A 20,658-nucleotide genomic window follows, 5' to 3' on the forward strand; every position below is an offset into this window, starting at 1 on the left:
AATTTGGTATGCTAATGCGGCGTAAAGCAACTAAACAATCAATCTAATTTTGTATTTTTGACGCATTAATTTATTTTTTTCCTTCAGATCAACCCCCAGTTTATGGTGGGATTCGTGTTGCTTTTATGTTTTTTCTTGTGTACTAATATTTGTGTTTGTCTTTTCCTATTTTAGCAATAGCAATGGCGTTGTCGGGTTTATTTTGGATTTATGATGTTGGCTGTCCCTCTGGTATCTTTTGCGCCTCTTTTATATATATGTATCATATTTTTGTTAATTTTAGATAAAAGCAAAATTTCATTTTAGAATTATGCACGCATTTAAATCATGTATAAAACTTGTTTTCTTTTTAATAAGAATGATACTGAAATCTATTTATAGTAACAATTCCCTTTGCAAAAGGTCTACATACAAGTAAAAAATCCTGACGGTGTCAAGTAAATTTATATTTGATGCACAGCGTAACATTGCCTATGTAGAAACACGGAGAAATGTTTTATTTTTCTTTTAAAAAAAGAATAAAATAAAAAATAAATTTGATTATGCAAAAAATACAAAAGAAATCCATTATTTTATTTCATTTATCTTTATAGCATTACTTGCCTCTAATATATGAGCGACCCTCGTTCTCTGGGCAACACCAGAGGCAACACGAAACGCTAAAGACTCACTTCCGCCGAAATGTTTCGCTTTTGGTGCCTTCAAAGCGATCATATTATTCAACGACTCATTTCCTTGAGAACTACCTAAATGAGACAACTTTTCAGAGTTGGATGCATATATATCGAACAGTTGGTTAAGCTCGTTCCTCAGTTCTTTACCGTATGGTAGACTTTTATGTTTGTACGTGTCAGGATTTTTGTGATATTGACACCACGTTTTATCACACAATATATGGTCTCCAAAAGCATGGGGGATGATGGATTTCAACACTTTTCTTAGATTTTCTGGATTTCCTTTGTTTTGAGAGAGAGCATATGAAAAGTCTTTTGTAAGGTAGTTTACAACATTCATCGACATTCTGTGCTTTTCCTGCAGTCCTATGAGATCTCGCGACACTTTTTTCCTAACATGGTTTCTGTCACTAAATTTCATTATTTCAGCATTAACCTCTTTGCGCAGCCTTGCAATTGTTGTACTGTCATCATCCATAGTAATGCTGCTTACTTCACAGCCTGTTTTCTGTATTTCCTTCACCATTTGTACAGCTAGCTCAGATTCCATTGATTTTGCACTTCCTTGGTGATTTATTCTGCAATCATGGCAATCTCCTTTTTCATCTACACGGTCACATTTCCTGCAATCCCCATACTTCAGACCAAAGTTTACACATTTTCCAGTCGTCTCCCCTAGTAACGTTGCATGTCCTTATGAAATAAAAATGATTAAATTACTCATTGAATCGTCTTGAACAGAAAATAGTTTAATTGCTTTGTATACGGCATGAATAAGAATAAATGCGATGAATGAATAATTGTCGTATTTTTATGTATACGTGTTTCTCGTTTCTCGTTTTTACATATATTAGACCGTTAGTTTTCTCGTTTGAATGGTTTTACTCTAGTCATTTGTGGGGCCCTTTATAGTTTGGTGTTCGGTGTTGAAGGCCGTACCTTGACCTTTAATGGTTTACTTTCATAAATTGCTACTTGGATGGAGAGTTGTCCCATTGGCACTCATAACACATCTTCCTATATTTATGTACATGCATTTAAATTCGAAATCATTAAATTATTCTGACTTATGATTTAAAGTACCTGTGAGACTGTTATAACATCTACCACTACCACGTTTTTGCCACGCACCATCAAACGATACATGTATTACATCTTGACCGTCTACTTCAGTTTCCTCATCACCTCCGATATTAGCAGTGGTTTCTGGTATTCTAATTGAGAAAGACTTTAAACTTAGGTTTATGTTAATATAATAATAGATACCTTCTAACATCACTAATTTTATTGTGATGACAACTGGATAATTCTTTTACACGGATTCAATCCGATAATGGACCATCGCAGGTTGCAGTATTGAAAAGGAAGAATATTTTGTTCTATTTTCCATTGAATGTGTTTACAAAATAATACAATATAAAACAAAAAAAAAACAAAAACAAGAATGTGTCCATAATACACGGATGCCTCACTCGCACTATCATTTTCTATGTTCATTGGACCACGAAATTGGGATTGTCTCGCAGAGCGAAATGGAACACTATATATAAAAAAGGTCAAATTTCTCGGTTGTAAAATTGGAGTACATATATTTTTGAAAACTCAGTTTTTCTTACTTTTTAAAAATATTTTATCAATTCATATAAAAAGATCACAGGGAATTTCCCCTAATAATCCTTTTTCAAAATCCAGGTAAGGCTAATCCAGTGAATTTTGCCCCTATGACTTTATTTGCATCCCCATCCCAACCCGCTCAAATGCCCAATGCAAGTGTTCACCCAATTCCTTCTGTTAAAGTACATACTTTGTAAGTTTTGTAATCATTATCAGTGGCGGAACCAGGAGGGGGTCCGGGGTTTGGAACCCCATATTATTGTTAACGATAAATGCATGTTGAATGCATGGGGACTTATAGTTGGAACACCACCTTTAATAATGGGTAAGGACCCCCACTTTGTAACTGGATAGATACGTCCCTGATTATTTTCACTCATACATGTGTGAGCGATTGCTTTTTATTTAATATATATATATATATATACATGTATTTGGTGTCAGTGTTATATTTGGTTTTATAGATTGTGTAACGCCATTTACTCATAATGACATATTTTACGTACTTGCTCAGTGCTATTTCTTTTTCTAAAGCTTTCTGACATGACCATTTAGCGTATTCTTCAAGGGTTTTTCCAATTTCTCTCTCTCTGGATTTTAAAGTGGTAATACTGACAGCAGGTAAGTTGAGAGCAGTTATAAAGTTCACAGTTTGGACTGGGCCCATTCCTGCATCTACAAAGGCTAAATGAAGATATGATGTTTCTCATTACGTTTTCGAGTTAATAATTAACATATATCGTGTAAAACATTTGCTAGAAAACCAAGCAAAGGTTGAGACATGACATAAAAACAGATGTACATGTATATATAATATGTTTAATATGCCTACTATAATTCAACAACAAATAACTGTCGCACACAGGCTGAGGCTGAGACATGACTGCGAATTTTGTCTTTTGATCAAGTCTTATCTCCACAAAAGCTTAAATTTTCATCAGATTGCTTTTACTTTTACTTTGTTTATGACCTAGTGTTGTTGTCTGATTGCTGTCTTATTGAAGGACTGACTACTTCCGGGATTTTTTTTTTACTTTAGGTACTGAAAGTGTGTGTGTATATAATTTTATTTAGTAGATACATTTGTACATGTATATACTTTATAGCAGTGTGATATCGACATACTCGATAGAATCTCGTTCTCCCTTTTTAAGTATTATGATTAAATAGAATTGAAAAGTTCTGTTCCATATTTGAAATGCAACTTTTAAATGAAAAAAAATAAAATAATTTATTCTGTTAATGTTTTAACCATATATAACAATTTCCTTTGGGGAGACAACTATACGAATCAATACTCAGCAAATTCATTAAAAATCCACTGTACGTTCTTTTCGTAGGAGAATATACCACGTAAATAACTCTTCAAACCATAAACTATTTATACATGCATCCACTTAAAGATTTGTAAGCTATTTTTAGAAAAATTGCGGACGTGAAAGAAAGCACCATAATAAAAAAAAAAAACGTTAGAATACAAAATGCAGCGATGTATCTAAATTGTTGTGAAACATCATTTTTGTTATGATTTCTTTGTTACAGTCTAAAAACTGATGATGGATAAATATTAAATTAGTGTTGCAACCGTGTAGAAGGTTAATGTAAATATATTTATGATATAGTTTTGTGTTCTCTGTTTCAAGACTGACTGACGCAGCTGAGAAATAATGTGGACTTGTGGTTCATTTCCATTTCTTGAATTTGAAAATATTCTTGCTAATTCCGACTGGTGTGGTAATTTTCAAAAAAAAGGGGATATCTTACCAAGACTAAGTTTAGTATTTATGTCCCAAACTTGCATCCCCTTCTTCTTATTTTCTGTTGGACGGTGTCTTTTCCCAGTGAAAATTTGGTTTCTGTACGGACAGTTCTGACAAACTACATATAGTATACTGCCTAGACCACACTGTTTTTCCTCATCACAATTATGTAGAAATAGTGGTGAGCTACAATTTTTACATTGTTTTTAACTGGTCAGCAAGGTATCCAAGCTCTACCACCCTACGGCCCTGACGCCAGTCAAGTTCCTGATTGTCATTTTGAAGATCGTCAACAGGACTATTTTCCCATTCATTTACAAAATTCTGTTCCATTTCTTCATCTTGAATTTTAGGAAACAAATTCATTTTTCTAGACGTTACATACTTCCCATCAAATTTGCCGTTGTCCCGTCGGAAAGTCGCCGGTTTCAACATTGCAAAATCTGGCCAAAGGGACGTAACTCGTACATAACGTCGCAACATTTCGCGGAATCCGCTAGACGGCGTTCATTTACTGTTACTTGACCTTAACCCAAACTTGAACACAAAGTAGCATTAGGATAGTTAGTATTTCAAAATGTGTCCGATTACCCTGCCTGCCAATCAAAATGGCAGACACCCCAAGGGTGACTGGGGTATAGAAATATGGTCACTTGGTCTTCTCCCGACCGGCAGTAAAACGCTTGCTGAAGTTGGGCGTCCGTTTGGCTGTGCAAGATGTATCAAGTTCGCAGTCACGTCCGTCAGAAGGGGACGTTAATCGGATGCCTCGTGTAAAGAGAGTGCCACGCTCTTTGCACGTTAAGAACCCTTGCAACAACTCTTTTAGGGGTCCGTAGGTGGCTTGTTGCAAGGCAAAATTTCTGTCCCAATCCAATATACCCTCATTTTCCAGTGGCAGTCCAAATTTCCCCGACCATCATCCTAGATGGCCTCTATTACAACAACCTACCTATTGTATTTATTGTGAACTTGTTCTCGTCCTGAATATGCAGGAAATATTTGCCACTGGACGTTAAGCAACCAACAATCAATCAATCAATCAATCAAAATGGCAGATATGGCTCAAATAGAACATTAGGGGAAGATGCAGGTTTTGACTTTTATCTCTGAAACTAGATTAAAAGTATAACGGTTGCATGATGTCATGCATCAAATGTAAATAAAAATACAATGTGAGCGACACCGGACCATAGTTACTAATATGCTTGGTCTATATGCCTTTTTATGTTTCGTGGTCACATATGACGTGGCTATGTATTTATACATCCCGTCGTTGTGGCATGGTAAATGTTTGTTTGTGTTTATAGCAATAAAGATGACAACACAATGTTGACAACTGTACCCCTATTTTTCACAAATTTAACTATTATTACCGTTTGCTTTGTTCACACATCGTTGACAATACAATGGAATTTAATGGGACAGTCATACTAGTTTAAGCTAGCTATAAACCAGGTTAGATCCACCTTTTTCTACATTAGAAAATGCCTGTACCGAGTCCCGCATGTGACAGTTGTGTCAAATCGTTTGATGTGGTGAGCTTTTGACTTGGCTATATGATTATGGACACTCCGTTTTGAATGGGTGGGTAAAGTGTGTAGGAATAATTATACGGCCATCTTTACCTGGTAAAATTTAAAGCATCTCTTCTCAAACCTGAATGGATTTAACACACTGCTGTAAAGATCTACAAGAAGAATTGATTATTCTAGTCTGTATTCCAATGGTTACTTACTGTGCATCCCTTGTGGGCGATTTTTTGATGAAGCAGAATTCATTTGGAACCCTCAAGGAGACGAAAAGTATTTAGATATTCATTCAGATATATTATGATGTCCTTTTACTGAAAAACCCATATTTAAGTCAGTAGTTACATCGCAAATAACCTATTATAGAAATTAAGGATACTACTGATTCTTGAAGGACTGCTTCATATCTTGATCTTTTTCCCAATAAATTAACACAGTTGGACGACTTTACACTCAAATCTATGACAAACGGGTGATTTCAACTTCCCTATTATCAATTTTCCAGTTCTCAGTACTAATATATCCCCTGCTCCGTCTTGTAGTGATTGCATATCTCAATAGATACGTTAAACTCGTGCATGTTCACACTTATACGGACTTAATATGCAGGAGTGTGCTCCTTACACAGAAACTGCTTGTTCCAACAAAGCTTTGAGGAGGACTCCGTTAATTTTATTGACACCATCACGAAATGTAACCGGAGAAAATGATTCATCTTACAAAATCATCTTTGTCTCTACCGGGACCTCTGTGTGATAAGGCAGCGCGTTATTCGACTAAGGCGGACTAAGTATCTAACACATGTTCTAAGGGAAGCAATCCTGTCAACCCAACCTCGAGAATGCGAGGGTCACAAATATAAACAAGTAACCTCTCCTCGCAGATAACCTTGTGCTCAATCAGATAAAAAAAGCAATAAAATATTCATCATCTTTATAGAGTTTTATGACTTAGAATAACAGATCTAGAGAGCTGGACTTGTTTCTCTTGTAAATATGTATGTATCTTAATGTAGGTAATAATTGTACCATCCTTTTGTTAAATTAAACTTTACGGTGTCGAAAAAAACCATCTCTACATAAGTATGATTGATATTTAAACAGAATAATTAAGTATATAATTAAGTCATACTAGAACACACCCGTGATATCACGGGTCCGTGACTGAATTAAAGAATATAACTATGCGCAAGCCTTATTTTAGTATTAGTATTGTCATCTGATAAAGTCATGCCGATTATAAGATACACAGTTTTTCTCTGCTTTCAAGTCTTTCTGTTTGAACCCGTCGAACTGAAACAATAATATTAATTATTTGGAAAACAAAAGGTCCTGGAATGGAGTATTTTTTAATCAACAGCATTGTCCTATATAAGTTATAAATAGGAATGGAGTATTTTTTAATCAACAGCATTGTCCTATATAAGTTATAAATAAAGTTGAATTCTTTGCTTCGCTGTTTTACTTCATACCCACTAACAAATTGAAAACTGTACCTATACGCCTTATTTTTAGTCCTGATTTTTAGTATTCGTATTGTTATCTTAGAAAGTCTTACTGATTAAAAGACTACAATAGGTAACAATTTGACAATTTAGTTTTTTTAATCAACAGCATTGTCCTATATAAGTTATAAATAAAGTTGAATTCTTTGCTTCGCTGTTTTACGTCATACCCACTAACAAATTGAAAACTGTACCTATACGCCTTATTTTTAGTCCTGATTTTTAGTATTCGTATTGTTATCTTAGAAAGTCTTACTGATTAAAAGACTACAATAGGTAACAATTTGACAATTTAGTAGTGTCAACCCTGTGGTTATGACCCGTGTATACAGCATATTAATCCTGAATACAACGTTTGGTGGTGCGCCTGTCAGATGCGGAACGTACAGATAAGGTAATAGGTAACAGGTAACTATACTATTGGTATCGGTATCGGACTCGACCCGGAACTTCTTAATTATTGGCAATATTAATTACGTGGAAAACAAAAGGGCCTAGAGTGGTGTAATTTTTAATCTACACCTTTGTACTATATTAGTTATATATAAAGTTGAATTCTGTGATTCGTCGTTTTTTCGTGATGACGGCTGACAAATTGGACCTCGTAATTTTAGTATTATAGATATTCAAAGCACACTGGAAATTAAAACATGTCAAAATAATAAATAACTTCTCCTTTCCAAACGCAGATAGTAATAAAAGTACGCTGAAAAGTGGAAGATTAACAGGCATTTGAAAGTTGTCTATAAATACAGTATGGATATGGTTCCTTCAATTAATGTGCCGTCATGCAACAAGTTTGTCGGGGACATTATGTCGATTTCAAGAACAATATTACTACAGCAAAGGTAGTGAAGAGGTGGTAGATGTTTTGATAATGAACTTTTCAGGACAGTGAAAAGGGGATGGTGCAGTTTTGTTATTTAATTCTATTTTGTTTTATATAACATTGTTTTTCCTATGATATATTTTATAAATGTTGCTTCAACTTGATACTCTTTGTTTTTAGAACAAATTTTCATCAACATCTAATTTGTTTTGAGGGAGAAGGAATAAGGCAGATGTGGTTATTACGCACATTTGATTTTCAATTTGAAGAAACATTTCATACATTTTGGTGCTTAACTTGAGCAGTTTTCACTAGTATTTTTTTTTATCTTTTGATACAAAACTTTCATGCTGTTTTGTTGACATTTTTCTTTCATTTTGGCTGTAATAGTAACCTTTGATACGAAGCTTTTCATTGGTGTCATTAGGTGAAGGTTTTTATTCATAAAATGAAGTACATTACTTGTTACTTCCCCTTATTATACCGAATTCACAGGGTGATTAATAATTTCGTGTGTTGTGTATAAATTTTTAAAAGAAAAGAAATAAAAAAGGCGGGAAGGAGTAACAAAGCAAATATTGAATTCAGCAACAGCAACACACCTGCACCAGCACTATCCTCTCCTTTCCCAACCACATTATTCCTATCATCCATGTATGTTAACAATTTGTATATTATAAATATGCATATTATATACTCGAGAGCCGCCTCAGATGGTATAGAAGGGTTAAAAATCAAGAAAATGAGTCCAAGGCCCTGTACCCTTATAATCCAATAAGAGTATGAATCACTCATTTCATAAATAGTGAGATCAGTCTAGATGTACATGTATCTGCCCTCATCGGTTATTTTCAATCTAAAGGCCTAAATAAGTTTAAGAAGAACCTCTACAATGGGAAACAAAATTAGAACAATCTACCTAGTAACTTTGTTTGGCATTCCATACGAGTTGAAACCAGAAGACATAAGAAACAAAATGGAAAAGTTTGTAGATATTGGGAAAATACCTTTCCAGACATATCTCGTGAGGTAGTTACTGTTGTAGCCAACACTATTTATGAAGATATACTCAGAAAAATATATATTAAAGGGCAGCAGCTATCTACCAGATATGAAGGTCAGCCACAAGGCAAAACTGCTTTAACTGCGATGGATACGGACACATATCAACAGAATGTCCAGAGCCAACCCGTAAAGCAAGATGTTCTGCTAGAACCAGAACTACAAGTAATGAGTCACTATCAACACAAGATTCGTAAGAAAATACCATCATAAGCTACGGTCAAATGGAGGTAGAAACCTATAAAGAAAATGACACATGGAAGTAGCACACACCAGTAGTATTGATGCTACCTCTGTAGAGGCGGAATTGGACGAATCAAAGAGTAGCAATCTTTCTAACGATTATGAGGTTAAATCATAACAATAACTCAAATTTGATAATTTGATAAACCAGTCGGAGATTGTCAAAATAAAAGAAAACTACAAGGCAAACAACCGCCAAATCAAAATGATCTTTCAACAGTCTTATGGAAGATTTAACAGAGATATCAGGCAAATATCTCGGAGTCGGAACCTGAAAATACTGAAAATAAAGAACAAAAAGTAAAAAATAAAGGGTCAAATGCCAATAGATTTTGATTGTGTTACTGTACAATCTATTATGTGATTGGATTGATAGTGTGCTTGTCTGAATTTATAATGAATGACTTTAGTTTGAAGAATTGTGAATGTAATTGACATTAAAAGGCTGCTACACCTGTAGGTACACTTATCCTATTTGTGTGCTGTTTTATTTATCAAATAGTTTATATACGTTTGAGGTGGCGAATGAGAATATAATATTATTGATTGATACGTTTCTCAGTGCTTGGTGTTGTTCGTACTGTTTTACTATAACGTAGTGTTATCATTTAAGCTATACATATTTTTAACGCTGCCATAAAAGCGAGATATTTGGCTTGTCATATAACTAGGTTCAACCTGGTCAGATGTTATATAGTTCGCTCAAATGTACGTTGGCGTTTCTGTTTGTTGTCCTTCAGTATTTCTGTTGTTCCATCCTTCCATTATTTTCCACTTATAGTTAACGTGTTTCCTCAGTTTTAGTATATATCTCAGATTTGTTTTCTATCAATCGATTCATGACTTTTGAAAAGCGGTATACTACTGTTGCCTTTATTTAATTTTCTAGGTAAGAGTAAATCTCAATTTTGACCCACAGTAGTTGTGGGTAACAGTGAAGGGATTAATGAAGGCATTGCATTTAAACGGCTTTGATGCTTATAATTTATATAATTTAAAACTTAAAGTACATAATGTGTGATATGCATACAAAGTTACAAGATTGTGTTTGACTCAGTTTTTAAAGAGACCAAAAAAAAAATAATATTGTGACAGAGTTCCTCATGCACTCTTAAATAAGAAATCTATATAGTCAATGTTATTGAAAGTTTTTCATTAGAGGGCAAGATGATAAAGCTATTTCTATTAAGAAAAACCAACTTAAACAAAAATGACCTACGTGGCACCATATCCAATTAAAATGAGGGTAAAATAGGTCTCAAATCAAATATTCTCTCACCGACTCTTTTCGACTTTTCATTGAAAATAATAATGAAACTAAAGATCTTTAGATAACTGCAAAATGAAGTCTTAAAACGGAAGTAAATCGAGACGAATTGCGTTAAGAATGTTATTTGTAACTAGTTCGTCTACACCATAAGGTATCATTTACAAATGTACGTTTATATCAGTTATATTATAAAGATGCCTACTTCCTGGTTATTATGAAACAAAGATTGTCTAAGCTAGTAGACCAGAAAGTTATATAAAGATCGAGAATAGAATTTACTGTAAACACGGATTTACATTTTAATGAAACGGAGAAAAAATTCGATATGGGCATCTTCATCTCTTTAGATTTTTCGAACTACTGTAACAGACTTAATTTGTTTAATCAAAACTTAACTTTAATATACTATAATATCTTAATTATAAGTTGTGATTTTATAGTTTGTTAATGCGTTGCACCTTTTAGAAGAATTTTATTTTCTTTCATTTTCATGTTTTAACATATGCTGGAAAAAAGTTGGATTCCAATGTTCAACCATCCTTTAGATTTCCGGAGATGTAACATTTCCTAACCATGTGATGGAAGGATTTTGATCCGAGAGAACAGAAATTAATTACTATTGTTTTCTTTCTTCATACAATCATTCAAATTATTGACATGAAAATGTATTGCCTACAATTTTCAAAATTTATGACAGTGTTATACATGATCAATTTATTTAATTTTTAAATAAACATTTCTATCCTTTATTTTCGACATTTAGGTCTGGTTTTGACTGCCAAACAACATTTTTAACGATTAAAAAAGGTCGACAAAAAGTTCTTACTAGAAGACAACAAATTTATTGCTGCAATTTTAATAAATGTATCTAAATCTTTTGTTGCCGCACGATTTATCTTTACTGAAATTGGAAGCATATGGTCTGTCAAAAATTTCTCTAAAATTATTACAAAGTTATTTTGAAAACAGAAAACAACGTATTAAAATTGGAAGTTCTTCAGATGTTATAGTAAAATTATGAATTGCCAAAGACAACATAAATGGGATCAGATGTTTATAGGTGTACCACAAGCGTCAATTATGTGTCTACTTCTTTTGGATGATTTCGTTTTGTACAAAAAAGCACAATTTTTACTTATGCTAATGTTGACATCAAGGATTATGATATTGATAAGGTTGTTAATATATATTTTATATACCTATTTAGAGTTATTATTTATAAGAACAACAGGTCATTCTTTTGTAGAAACAACATGCATATATGGACGTTTATTTCAATGAAATGTGTTTCAATTTCAATGTATAAAATAATTACCTACGTCGGGTCAATATTTTATGGCAAGCCAAAGTGGACAAAAAGAGCTATTTTTTAATATTAAAAAATCATTTTCTAATATTAAGAAATCATTTTCTAGTATTAGAAAATAGCTCTTTTTGTCCACTTTGGCTTGCCATATTATTTATCCTGATTAAAAGTCTACTTAAGGCGAAGTGTACGTAATTAAACTACACAATGGATTTTTTTTTAAATTTTACATGTAGATTCTGCTTGTAAAAATAAATCTGAAAATAAAATAAAAAAAGGGGGTAACCGTTTTCGTTTTTGAGATACGAGCTGTTGAAGTTAACAGCATCATACACCAAAATTACAAAGGATATATAGGGAAAATCGTGAAATTCGACAGGAATTGTTACATTTCCAAGATTTTCTATTATATTAGACAATCGATTTTTTTTAAATTTATGAGACGATTCCAAAATGTCTGAGGAATCGATTGGTGCAAAGAAAGTCCTTAGCAACCGTGCTACTTTTCAAGCTATACCCTGTTAAAGTTGAATCTTGAGTGTAAAAAAAACAACAAAAAACAACGACAACGTTATTGACGTCGCCGCAACAGTTACGACGCATCATATAGTCACTGTGCTTAAACGGCTGTGGGTAACTTAAGTTACCCACAGCCCAAGATGGAGCCGCCTTGCGTCGGTTAGATACTTTTCTTCTATAGAATAACAATACCACGAATGCATCAATTAAACAACTGAATTTAAAAGTTGTATTAATCGTTTAGGGAAACCCCTAAACTGGAAGGGTGATTAAATTCTACAAAATAAACGATCACAGCACGATTTTAAAAAATACTTAGGCTGTCCGTAACTTCAAAACAACTTGTCCGTAACTTTTTTCATCATACCAATAGAGATGTCCGTAACTTTCAAAGAATCGACATACGCGGATGTAATGTTTAAACTGATGATAGAGATTGCATCGAATACATATTCACAAAACGAAGTAGATGTCTAGTATGATATAATTCATTGTATCGATGGAAGACAAAATTGGAAAAAATATGAAAAAAATCACGATAAATCCGCAAAACTCGGGTCTCATTTTGTATAACGTTGGGGTACCTGAATCGCCTAGTTCGGAGGGTTGTTTCCGATCATAGCAGATAAACTGTTGAAACATCATTGTTCGTTTTTATTTTTGAACAAGTAGACTACACAAGTATTTTTTACACATACATGTAGCATGTATACACTTACTGATTTTCTGCCAGCAACGACAAGGGTAGCGTGAATCCGGGATTATGGAGGGGAACCCAAATTGCCCAGGCATGCAGTGGATAGACTATACGAGACTTAAGTGCACAAACTTTTTCCGTCTTTTTGAAAAAGCCAAAAACACTTTTCTCTCATCCCCACAAAAACAAATCCCATCAGCATGGACAGTAAAATAAAAGGGGTGTCAATCTCGACACACTGGGACGTTGCGCACGGTGATATTGCGGCACCCTGGCCAAGATTTACAGTAAATGGGAAAACTTCAAAAAAAGGACATTTTGTATAAATGAATAAACCTAGTTTTACAGCTAGCTGCATATTTCATTTGTATGCAAGTTGCATTAAATCTCATTAAACTGAATAAAACTAAAAGACACAATAGGTAAAAGTCAGTGACAATAAAAGGAAAAGAGCAGTCAACATAGTGCAACAATTCGACATAGTATATAAAAATATAAATAACTACGTAGGACAACAGGGTAATTTAATAGTCTAACAACCCCTGAAAACATACAAAGAGAGAAAAAAAACATACTAGGAAACATATTCAAAAAATCATAACACTATAACTAACTGGTAGGATGTATAAATACCGAGCCGCGTCAAAGAGTATTCATCAAAATACACATAGAAAGACACAGAGGTGAAGGTAAACCGCAAACATATAATTAAACTCAAAACATTAAATAGTATGGAAAAGCCTTGGTCTGACAAGCGAAAAACGTCGATAAGACGCACATCAGTAAATAAAAGTTCAAACCATAACCAGGATGGAGTACCACAAACTCCACATAAAACTTCTGTGGTGTAAGTATGATGCGTTAATAAAATCACATTTGGTGGTGAATGAGTCGTATAAACGGCCGCGAAGGTTACAAATATGATGTAAATTGTCTTCTAAGTGTTGAAATTATAATTATTAAAATTTTAAATCAAAAGTTACCCACATCTAAAAATAAAGTTACGGACAGTCTGCTTAGTTTCGATCAAAAAGTTACGGACATCTTATGCATTTTTTAAAGTTGACCTTGCGCTTTAGTGAACTCTATATTAACAAATTTATGGTAATTGTTAGTCATTTCTTAATTCAATAATCCTATAAATATTTACATTCTGCATGAAAAACGTCGCAAAAGGTACATTTTGTATGAATTAAATATCAACGAGTTTTGAGTCCGCCATCTTGGGCTGTGGGTAACTTAAGTTACCCACAGCCGTTTAAGCACAGTGATAGTCCTATACTTGTATGAAATATATACCGTTTTGTTGGAGCTCGTGTTGCTCGGTCTTTAGTTCTTTATGTTACGTTTTGTGTACTATTGTATTGTATTTGTCTATTATATTCGGGTGCGTGCGGAGATCGCCAACTAGAAAACGGTTGACATTTTCTTCTTTATGAACTAGAACTATTTTCGACCTTGGTGCCTTATTTTTTGTTAAAATCTAAACACTGCGACGTGTTTTCAAAATCTTTGTTCCCATAAAACTTCATTTCATCAAGGTCTCTTCTCAGAATATCAGCCATCACTCTAGCACAGGATAACAAATCAATATTTAAGTAAATTTAAGTTGTGTGGTAATTCTTAGTACATTTGGGTAAATTAATCTTATCTTTGAGCCGCATAAGCATCTCTATAATTCAACACATCCCTGAGCCATTTTTGTATGATTTTTATTTCTGGAACAGTCCTTTTCCGAAAGTCGGGCTGGACCTTTACTTTTATGTGCATTCGGGATTTACACAAATTGTAACCCGAATAATTCAGTCGTATTATTCAGCTGATGTTCGACTGCTACATTGCTCTTGTGGGAGAAAATCGGACTATGGAAGGGCTTGAATTATTCGAGTTACTCAAATTGAAACTCGGGAATATATTTCTAGCTGTTCGGAATTCGCGGAAACAAATGATTGTATTTCGGCATTACGGTATTGAATCAATAGAGATACCAATTATTTCTTTTAACAAATTCGAATACCAGTCAGTTTATAGGACTTCAGTTTGAAATAGGGGCGGCAATCCATTCATTTTATCCAATCAATTGGAAGGGGGGGTCAACATTGATAGTCAAAAAGCCTTGAAATATTCGATAAAAAACGTTGAATGTAAATTATATGAACTCCAAAGTCTCATATTATAAGACTAGTAAACCACAGGCTTCTCAATATTTGTATGATCATGAACTAGGTGAAAACCTGGAGCTGACCGAGTGCGAGATCCTCATGGATAATCATCGAGGTCGTTAAACACCCCTTGCAGTAAACTTTGGTTAAATTAAAAAAAAAATTGAAATGTAATAGTCTGAGCACATTTCACCTCTCATTCCACTAAATATTAATTTGCAGTTGCAAGTATCACAAAACTTCCCTGACCTCTTTTCTTTAACCATAATAGAGGAAGGAGGGATCCAGATCCCGAAATCCCGGGCTTAAAAACGCGAAATCCTGAGGTCCCGAATTTAAAAAAAATTAAAACCCGACTACCCGAAATTCGAAAATAGAATTCCCGTATCCCGGAAGGGTCAATCCCGAAATCCCTAGCTTAAAAACACCCGATCCCGGAGTTCCGATAAAGGTCCTAACCCTCCCCCCCCCCCCCGTAATTCTATATTCTATTCATTCATAATCTTGAATTGCTATATATCTCTTCGAAATTGGAATTTGTGAAAGAAAAAATGACATGTTATATTTTATCTTACATGTGTACTTTCAATTTCAATATAGTTCTAAATTTAGATTTAATTTTCCCATAAATTGCGGACGGAATAGAAGACACCTGTTTATTTTCTGCACTTGTAGAAAAAGTTGAAAACTGGGAGTTGAATGACATAATTTTTACTTATTTTAAGATAAATGTTAGAGTGAGTCAATCTTTAAGTTACTGAGTAATTTTTGGGGCATAATTTGTTTATTTTTTGTTTGTTTTCCGTCTTTGTTCTTCCGACTGGTAAGTTTTGCACTAGTGGTCAAATTATTCTCTTGGTATCGTCTGATTTCTTATATGAATATAAATCATGTCCTTAAATTTTCAATTGCACAAAATACGAACATTTCAACGTCTTTTTAATTAAACAATTAAATTCACACGTCTTTCATTAATTATTGATCATTGTTTGTAACCTATTATAAATCTTTACGTTGAGTACTGTGTTTTTCGTTCAAGACTACGGCTTTTTAAAACGATATTGTTGGGTCAATTCAGGTTTCATTTTAATTAATTTGATATCAATAGAAGAAAAATTGTTACATGTTTATTTGTTTATAATTTTGTTGTGAGGCGTTTTTTCTTTCTGTTGATATCATAAACACGAAATGCCTTCTACGCGTCTAAAACAAAAACAAAACACAGTGTTATTAAGTCAGGCTGCACACAGAACAATGTACAGAATGCTGTGATTTCTAATTGGAGTTATTTAGATAATTTCTATGAGGTTTAAGACGGCACAGGCGTGCTTGTTGGATTCATTATAGACCGCAGAAAGTAGTTTCTCTTTCGTGTGTCCTTTCTTGGAGTAAGGGAGATAACTTGCGTAACTAACGACGAACGTTTTTAATCCCGTATTCCGCTAGAGGCGTGCAATTACGTACACTTCGCCTTAAGAGTATTTTAAATATAACAATAATTATTCACTGGCGGTTTACTGTACATTTTTCTATCAAGATTTCTTATTGACAGAAACACTCCTTTCCTTCGTTTTTCAAGCTGAAATAATAACTTTTATTCTCTAAATAGCAACAGCCCCGTTCTTGGAAACATAGATTGGAATAATGTTTTATGATTTTGTATAGAAAAAGAAATGTATTAACAGTCATTAATATTGTCTTCATATGTAAAAAACATTATTTGCAATGTCTCACTACAGAGCTTGGAATTGATAAAACTACTGGTAATCCTACATATTCTTTAACATCATTTACCAAGGACAAAATTTTACAAAATCATAAATCTGTCCTTCTTTCTTTTGGTATCAACATCAAAGAAAACGAAGAAAACTTGCCCTCATTATACTGGATACCTAAATTACACAAAACTCCATATAAAGAACGATACATAGCTGGTTCTTCAAAATGTTCGACTAAACATCTTTCTAAAGTACTGACTACTATTCTTTCTACAGTTAAAGATGGGCTTCAAAAATATTGTGAGGAGATATATTCTACCAGTGGTGTTAACCAGATGTGGATTCTCAAAAATTCCAAAGATCTACTGCTAAACCTTCGATCACAATCTTTGCTATTTTGCAGCAACATAAAAACTTTTGATTTTTCTACGCTATATACTACTATTCCCCATGCTCAGTTGAAAGATCGACTTCACCATCTCATAAAACAGAGCTTTTTCTATAAAAATGGGAATCGTAGATACAAATTTCTTGTTTTGGGTTACAATAATTCATATTTTGTGAAGAATCACACTGAATCTTCCAGAAAATATACTGAAGATGATATTATCAAAATGCTGGACTTTTTGATCGACAATATATTTGTTGAGTTTGGAGGATTTATATTTCATCAGACAATCGGTATTCCAATGGGTACTAATTGTGCACCCCTGCTGGCTGATTTGTTTTTGTACTCGTATGAAGCAGAATTCATTCAGAACCTTTTAAAAGACAAAAAGAAAAAGCACCTTGCGAAATTCTTTAATTGTACTTTCCGATATATTGATGATGTTCTATCATTGAATAACCCATACTTCAGCCAATACTTACATCTCATATATTCCAGTGAACTTGAAATTAAGGATACTACTGATACTAGAAGGACTGTTTCATACCTTGATCTTTTCCTCAATATTGACGTAGATGGACGACTTCACACGAAAATCTATGACAAACGGGACGATTTCAACTTCCCATTTCTCAGCAGTAACATACCATCTGCCCCTTCGTATGGTGTTTACATATCACAATTGATACGTTATTCACGTGCTTGTTCACACTATACGGACTTCATATACAGGAGTGTGCTCCTTACGCAGAAACTACTCCAACAAAGTTATGAGGAGGACAGATTAAAATTGACACTCCGTAAATTTTATGGACACCATCACGAATTGGTGGATCCATACGATGTGTCTTTCACCAAGCTAGCTAAGGACATTTTTACCACATGGTAGATTGTGGTTTGTCATTATGTCGTCTAATCTTTTAATTACCCAACGTGACTTATTCCCGATTGTGACTGTTTTGCTGAGTGTGAATTCGCATTACTATAAGACGTGTTACGGTACTTGTCTATCCCAAATTCATGTATTTAGTTTAAATGTTGAATGTTATATTTGTAATTCTCATCGGATTTTGTCAAATGCGTTGACGTTGTTTCTATTATATTTATGTGTTATGGAAAGAAAAATTAATCACCGCCGTCATTTATTAGATTTAATTTTGGTCAACGTAATCTGTACGATAATTTACGTTTGAAGTTGGATTCATAACAAACTGGACATATATATATTATAGTTAATTGCTATTAATAAGTATTCCAATATGAATTGTGTTTAAATGCAATATCAGTATTTAGTTCTATTATCATCTTTAATCAATCCTAATTCTATCTTACTTTTGAGATATAGTTTTTCATATGTGACGTCATTCTTCTGCTGTTTCAGAAATTTCATAAATTCAAATGTGACGTAATTTTTAATGCCTTTTCACCATCGTATGTGACGTCATTTTCACAATTTACTGCATTGAGGCCTGGACTGAGTCGGTTGTGTCTATTCTGTGTTGGTCTTTGCATTATGTATTTGTGTTTGTTTTCTATAATGAGTTAATACTTCAGTTTCATTATGTATATCTGTTATATTCATTTGATAAAATTTACTGTTTGCAATAGCATTAATTGTTCTAAATAATAAGGATGTTCTTATCCCAAGCATAAAAACATAGCCGTATTTGACACAGCCTTTTTCAACTTTTGATCTTCAGTGCTGTACAACTTTGTACTTTTTTTCGCTTTGGATCTTTTATATCTGGGAGTTATCTGCCCTTGATGTGACATGTAGTGTTTTCGCAAGCTCCGGTAAAAATTAAAAAAAAAAAAAAACATCTTTAAACCTATTGCTTGTTGTACTTTTCGTCGGATATATAACCTTAATTCATTGCAGAGGTCTTTTCCGTCCAAGAGTAAGTGAAAATGAAGTAAACAAACTGTCAAAACTGATTTCTAAGTGAACACATATCGTTTTGTTTACAAAATGGCGAGCGAACTAGACACAGTTCACCACAATAATCAACAAATACAAAGATACAAGTCAGTACACTTTAGTTCAAAGTATATCAAGGGGATCACACATACAGATATTCTAAACGAACTGGAAAAATATATAAACAGAGAAAAGGTTAAAGCTATACAATTGACTGAAAGAGAATGTGTTGTAACGGTTGATGATCAGGCATCGAAAATATTATTACTAATAAAGGGTATCGAACTTAAAAACTATCATTACAAATTTGTTGATGTTGAAAAAGAGGTGACACATGTTACGATTAAGGATGCACCTGTGGAGTTGGGTTATCTTCCAATCTGTTCATTTATGAGACAATACGGTGAAGTAGTCCAAGACTCAATTAAAAGGGGGACTATAAGAGGTACTAACATTGAAACCGGTACGCGGTATATTCAGCTGATAAATTGCGTCCCAACCATCCCCAATATCACCAAACTCAGAAGATTTGAAATCCGACTTTTTGCTGACAACAATAGAACCCAATGTCGATACTGTAGTCGAACGGATCACCCTTCATACCGTTGTGATATGAAACCACAAAGACAAGAACGACAGCGATACTGTTTTCGTTGCAGTAGCCACGACCATATTATTCGAGACTGTCCGCAAACAGATAACGTATGTTTCGAATGCGGTGAAGAAGGTCATATTAAACGAAACTGCAATCGAAATAAACAAACCGTAAGAAAAGACGAGCAAAATGAGAAAATAAATGAAGAGAATGAATACGGGGACAATGTTCATGAAATTAGGGAGGGACGAGAAACTACGGAACAAGATCAGATCGAGGAATTGAATGTCTACATTGACAACGATACCACTAAACACTCGGCTTATATACAATCTGTTCCTGAAAACGAAGACAATTGTTTACCATTACCCCCTAGTACAATCAGTTTAGGTGCATCAAACTGTTGCCGTCTCAAGATATCTGACAACAGAATACACAATGCATCTGTTTCTGGTAGTACAGCAGAAGACATTGACAAACTTTTAGTCACACTGGACAAATGTGTTGATAAAAATTATGTGTCGAAGGTCATCTTTGGTTTGGGTACAAACGACGTCACAAAAAACATGACAGATAAATAAATAATTTTTGTTAACATGACAAATGCTTTAAATAAAGTAAAAGCAGAGTTTCCAAATGCGGATATATGCATATTCAGTATACTGCCAAGAAAGGGCAAAGGTCAAACTTTAACAAAATGTAATCTAACATCTCATTCTGTTAATTTGTATATGGAAAAGGTATGTTCAAAAGATCAAAGGCTATCTTTCGTCGACCTTTGGGATGATTTCTGTCGACAAGGCATGGGCGTGAATCCCATTAAAACATTGTTTGATAAAAATGACCCATCCGGGGTACATGTCAATC

The 20,658-nt window shown here is 33.8% G+C and overlaps 1 protein-coding gene across 1 annotated transcript; it reads right to left on the reverse strand.

Moving 5' to 3' along the window:
* Window positions 1–567: 567 nt before the first annotated feature.
* Window positions 568–2,981, reverse strand: LOC143066254 (uncharacterized). Its single transcript, XM_076239246.1, has 3 exons — window positions 2,795–2,981; window positions 1,758–1,888; window positions 568–1,367 (listed from the first exon to the last, which is right to left on the reverse strand). The coding sequence occupies exons 1-3, from the start codon at window positions 2,953–2,955 to the stop codon at window positions 568–570; spliced, it is 1,092 nt and encodes a 363-aa protein (XP_076095361.1). The 5' UTR covers window positions 2,956–2,981.
* Window positions 2,982–20,658: the final 17,677 nt, after the last annotated feature.

This window comes from Mytilus galloprovincialis, chromosome 3 (genome assembly GCF_965363235.1).
Source record: "Mytilus galloprovincialis chromosome 3, xbMytGall1.hap1.1, whole genome shotgun sequence".
Taxonomy (NCBI): domain Eukaryota; kingdom Metazoa; phylum Mollusca; class Bivalvia; order Mytilida; family Mytilidae; genus Mytilus; species Mytilus galloprovincialis.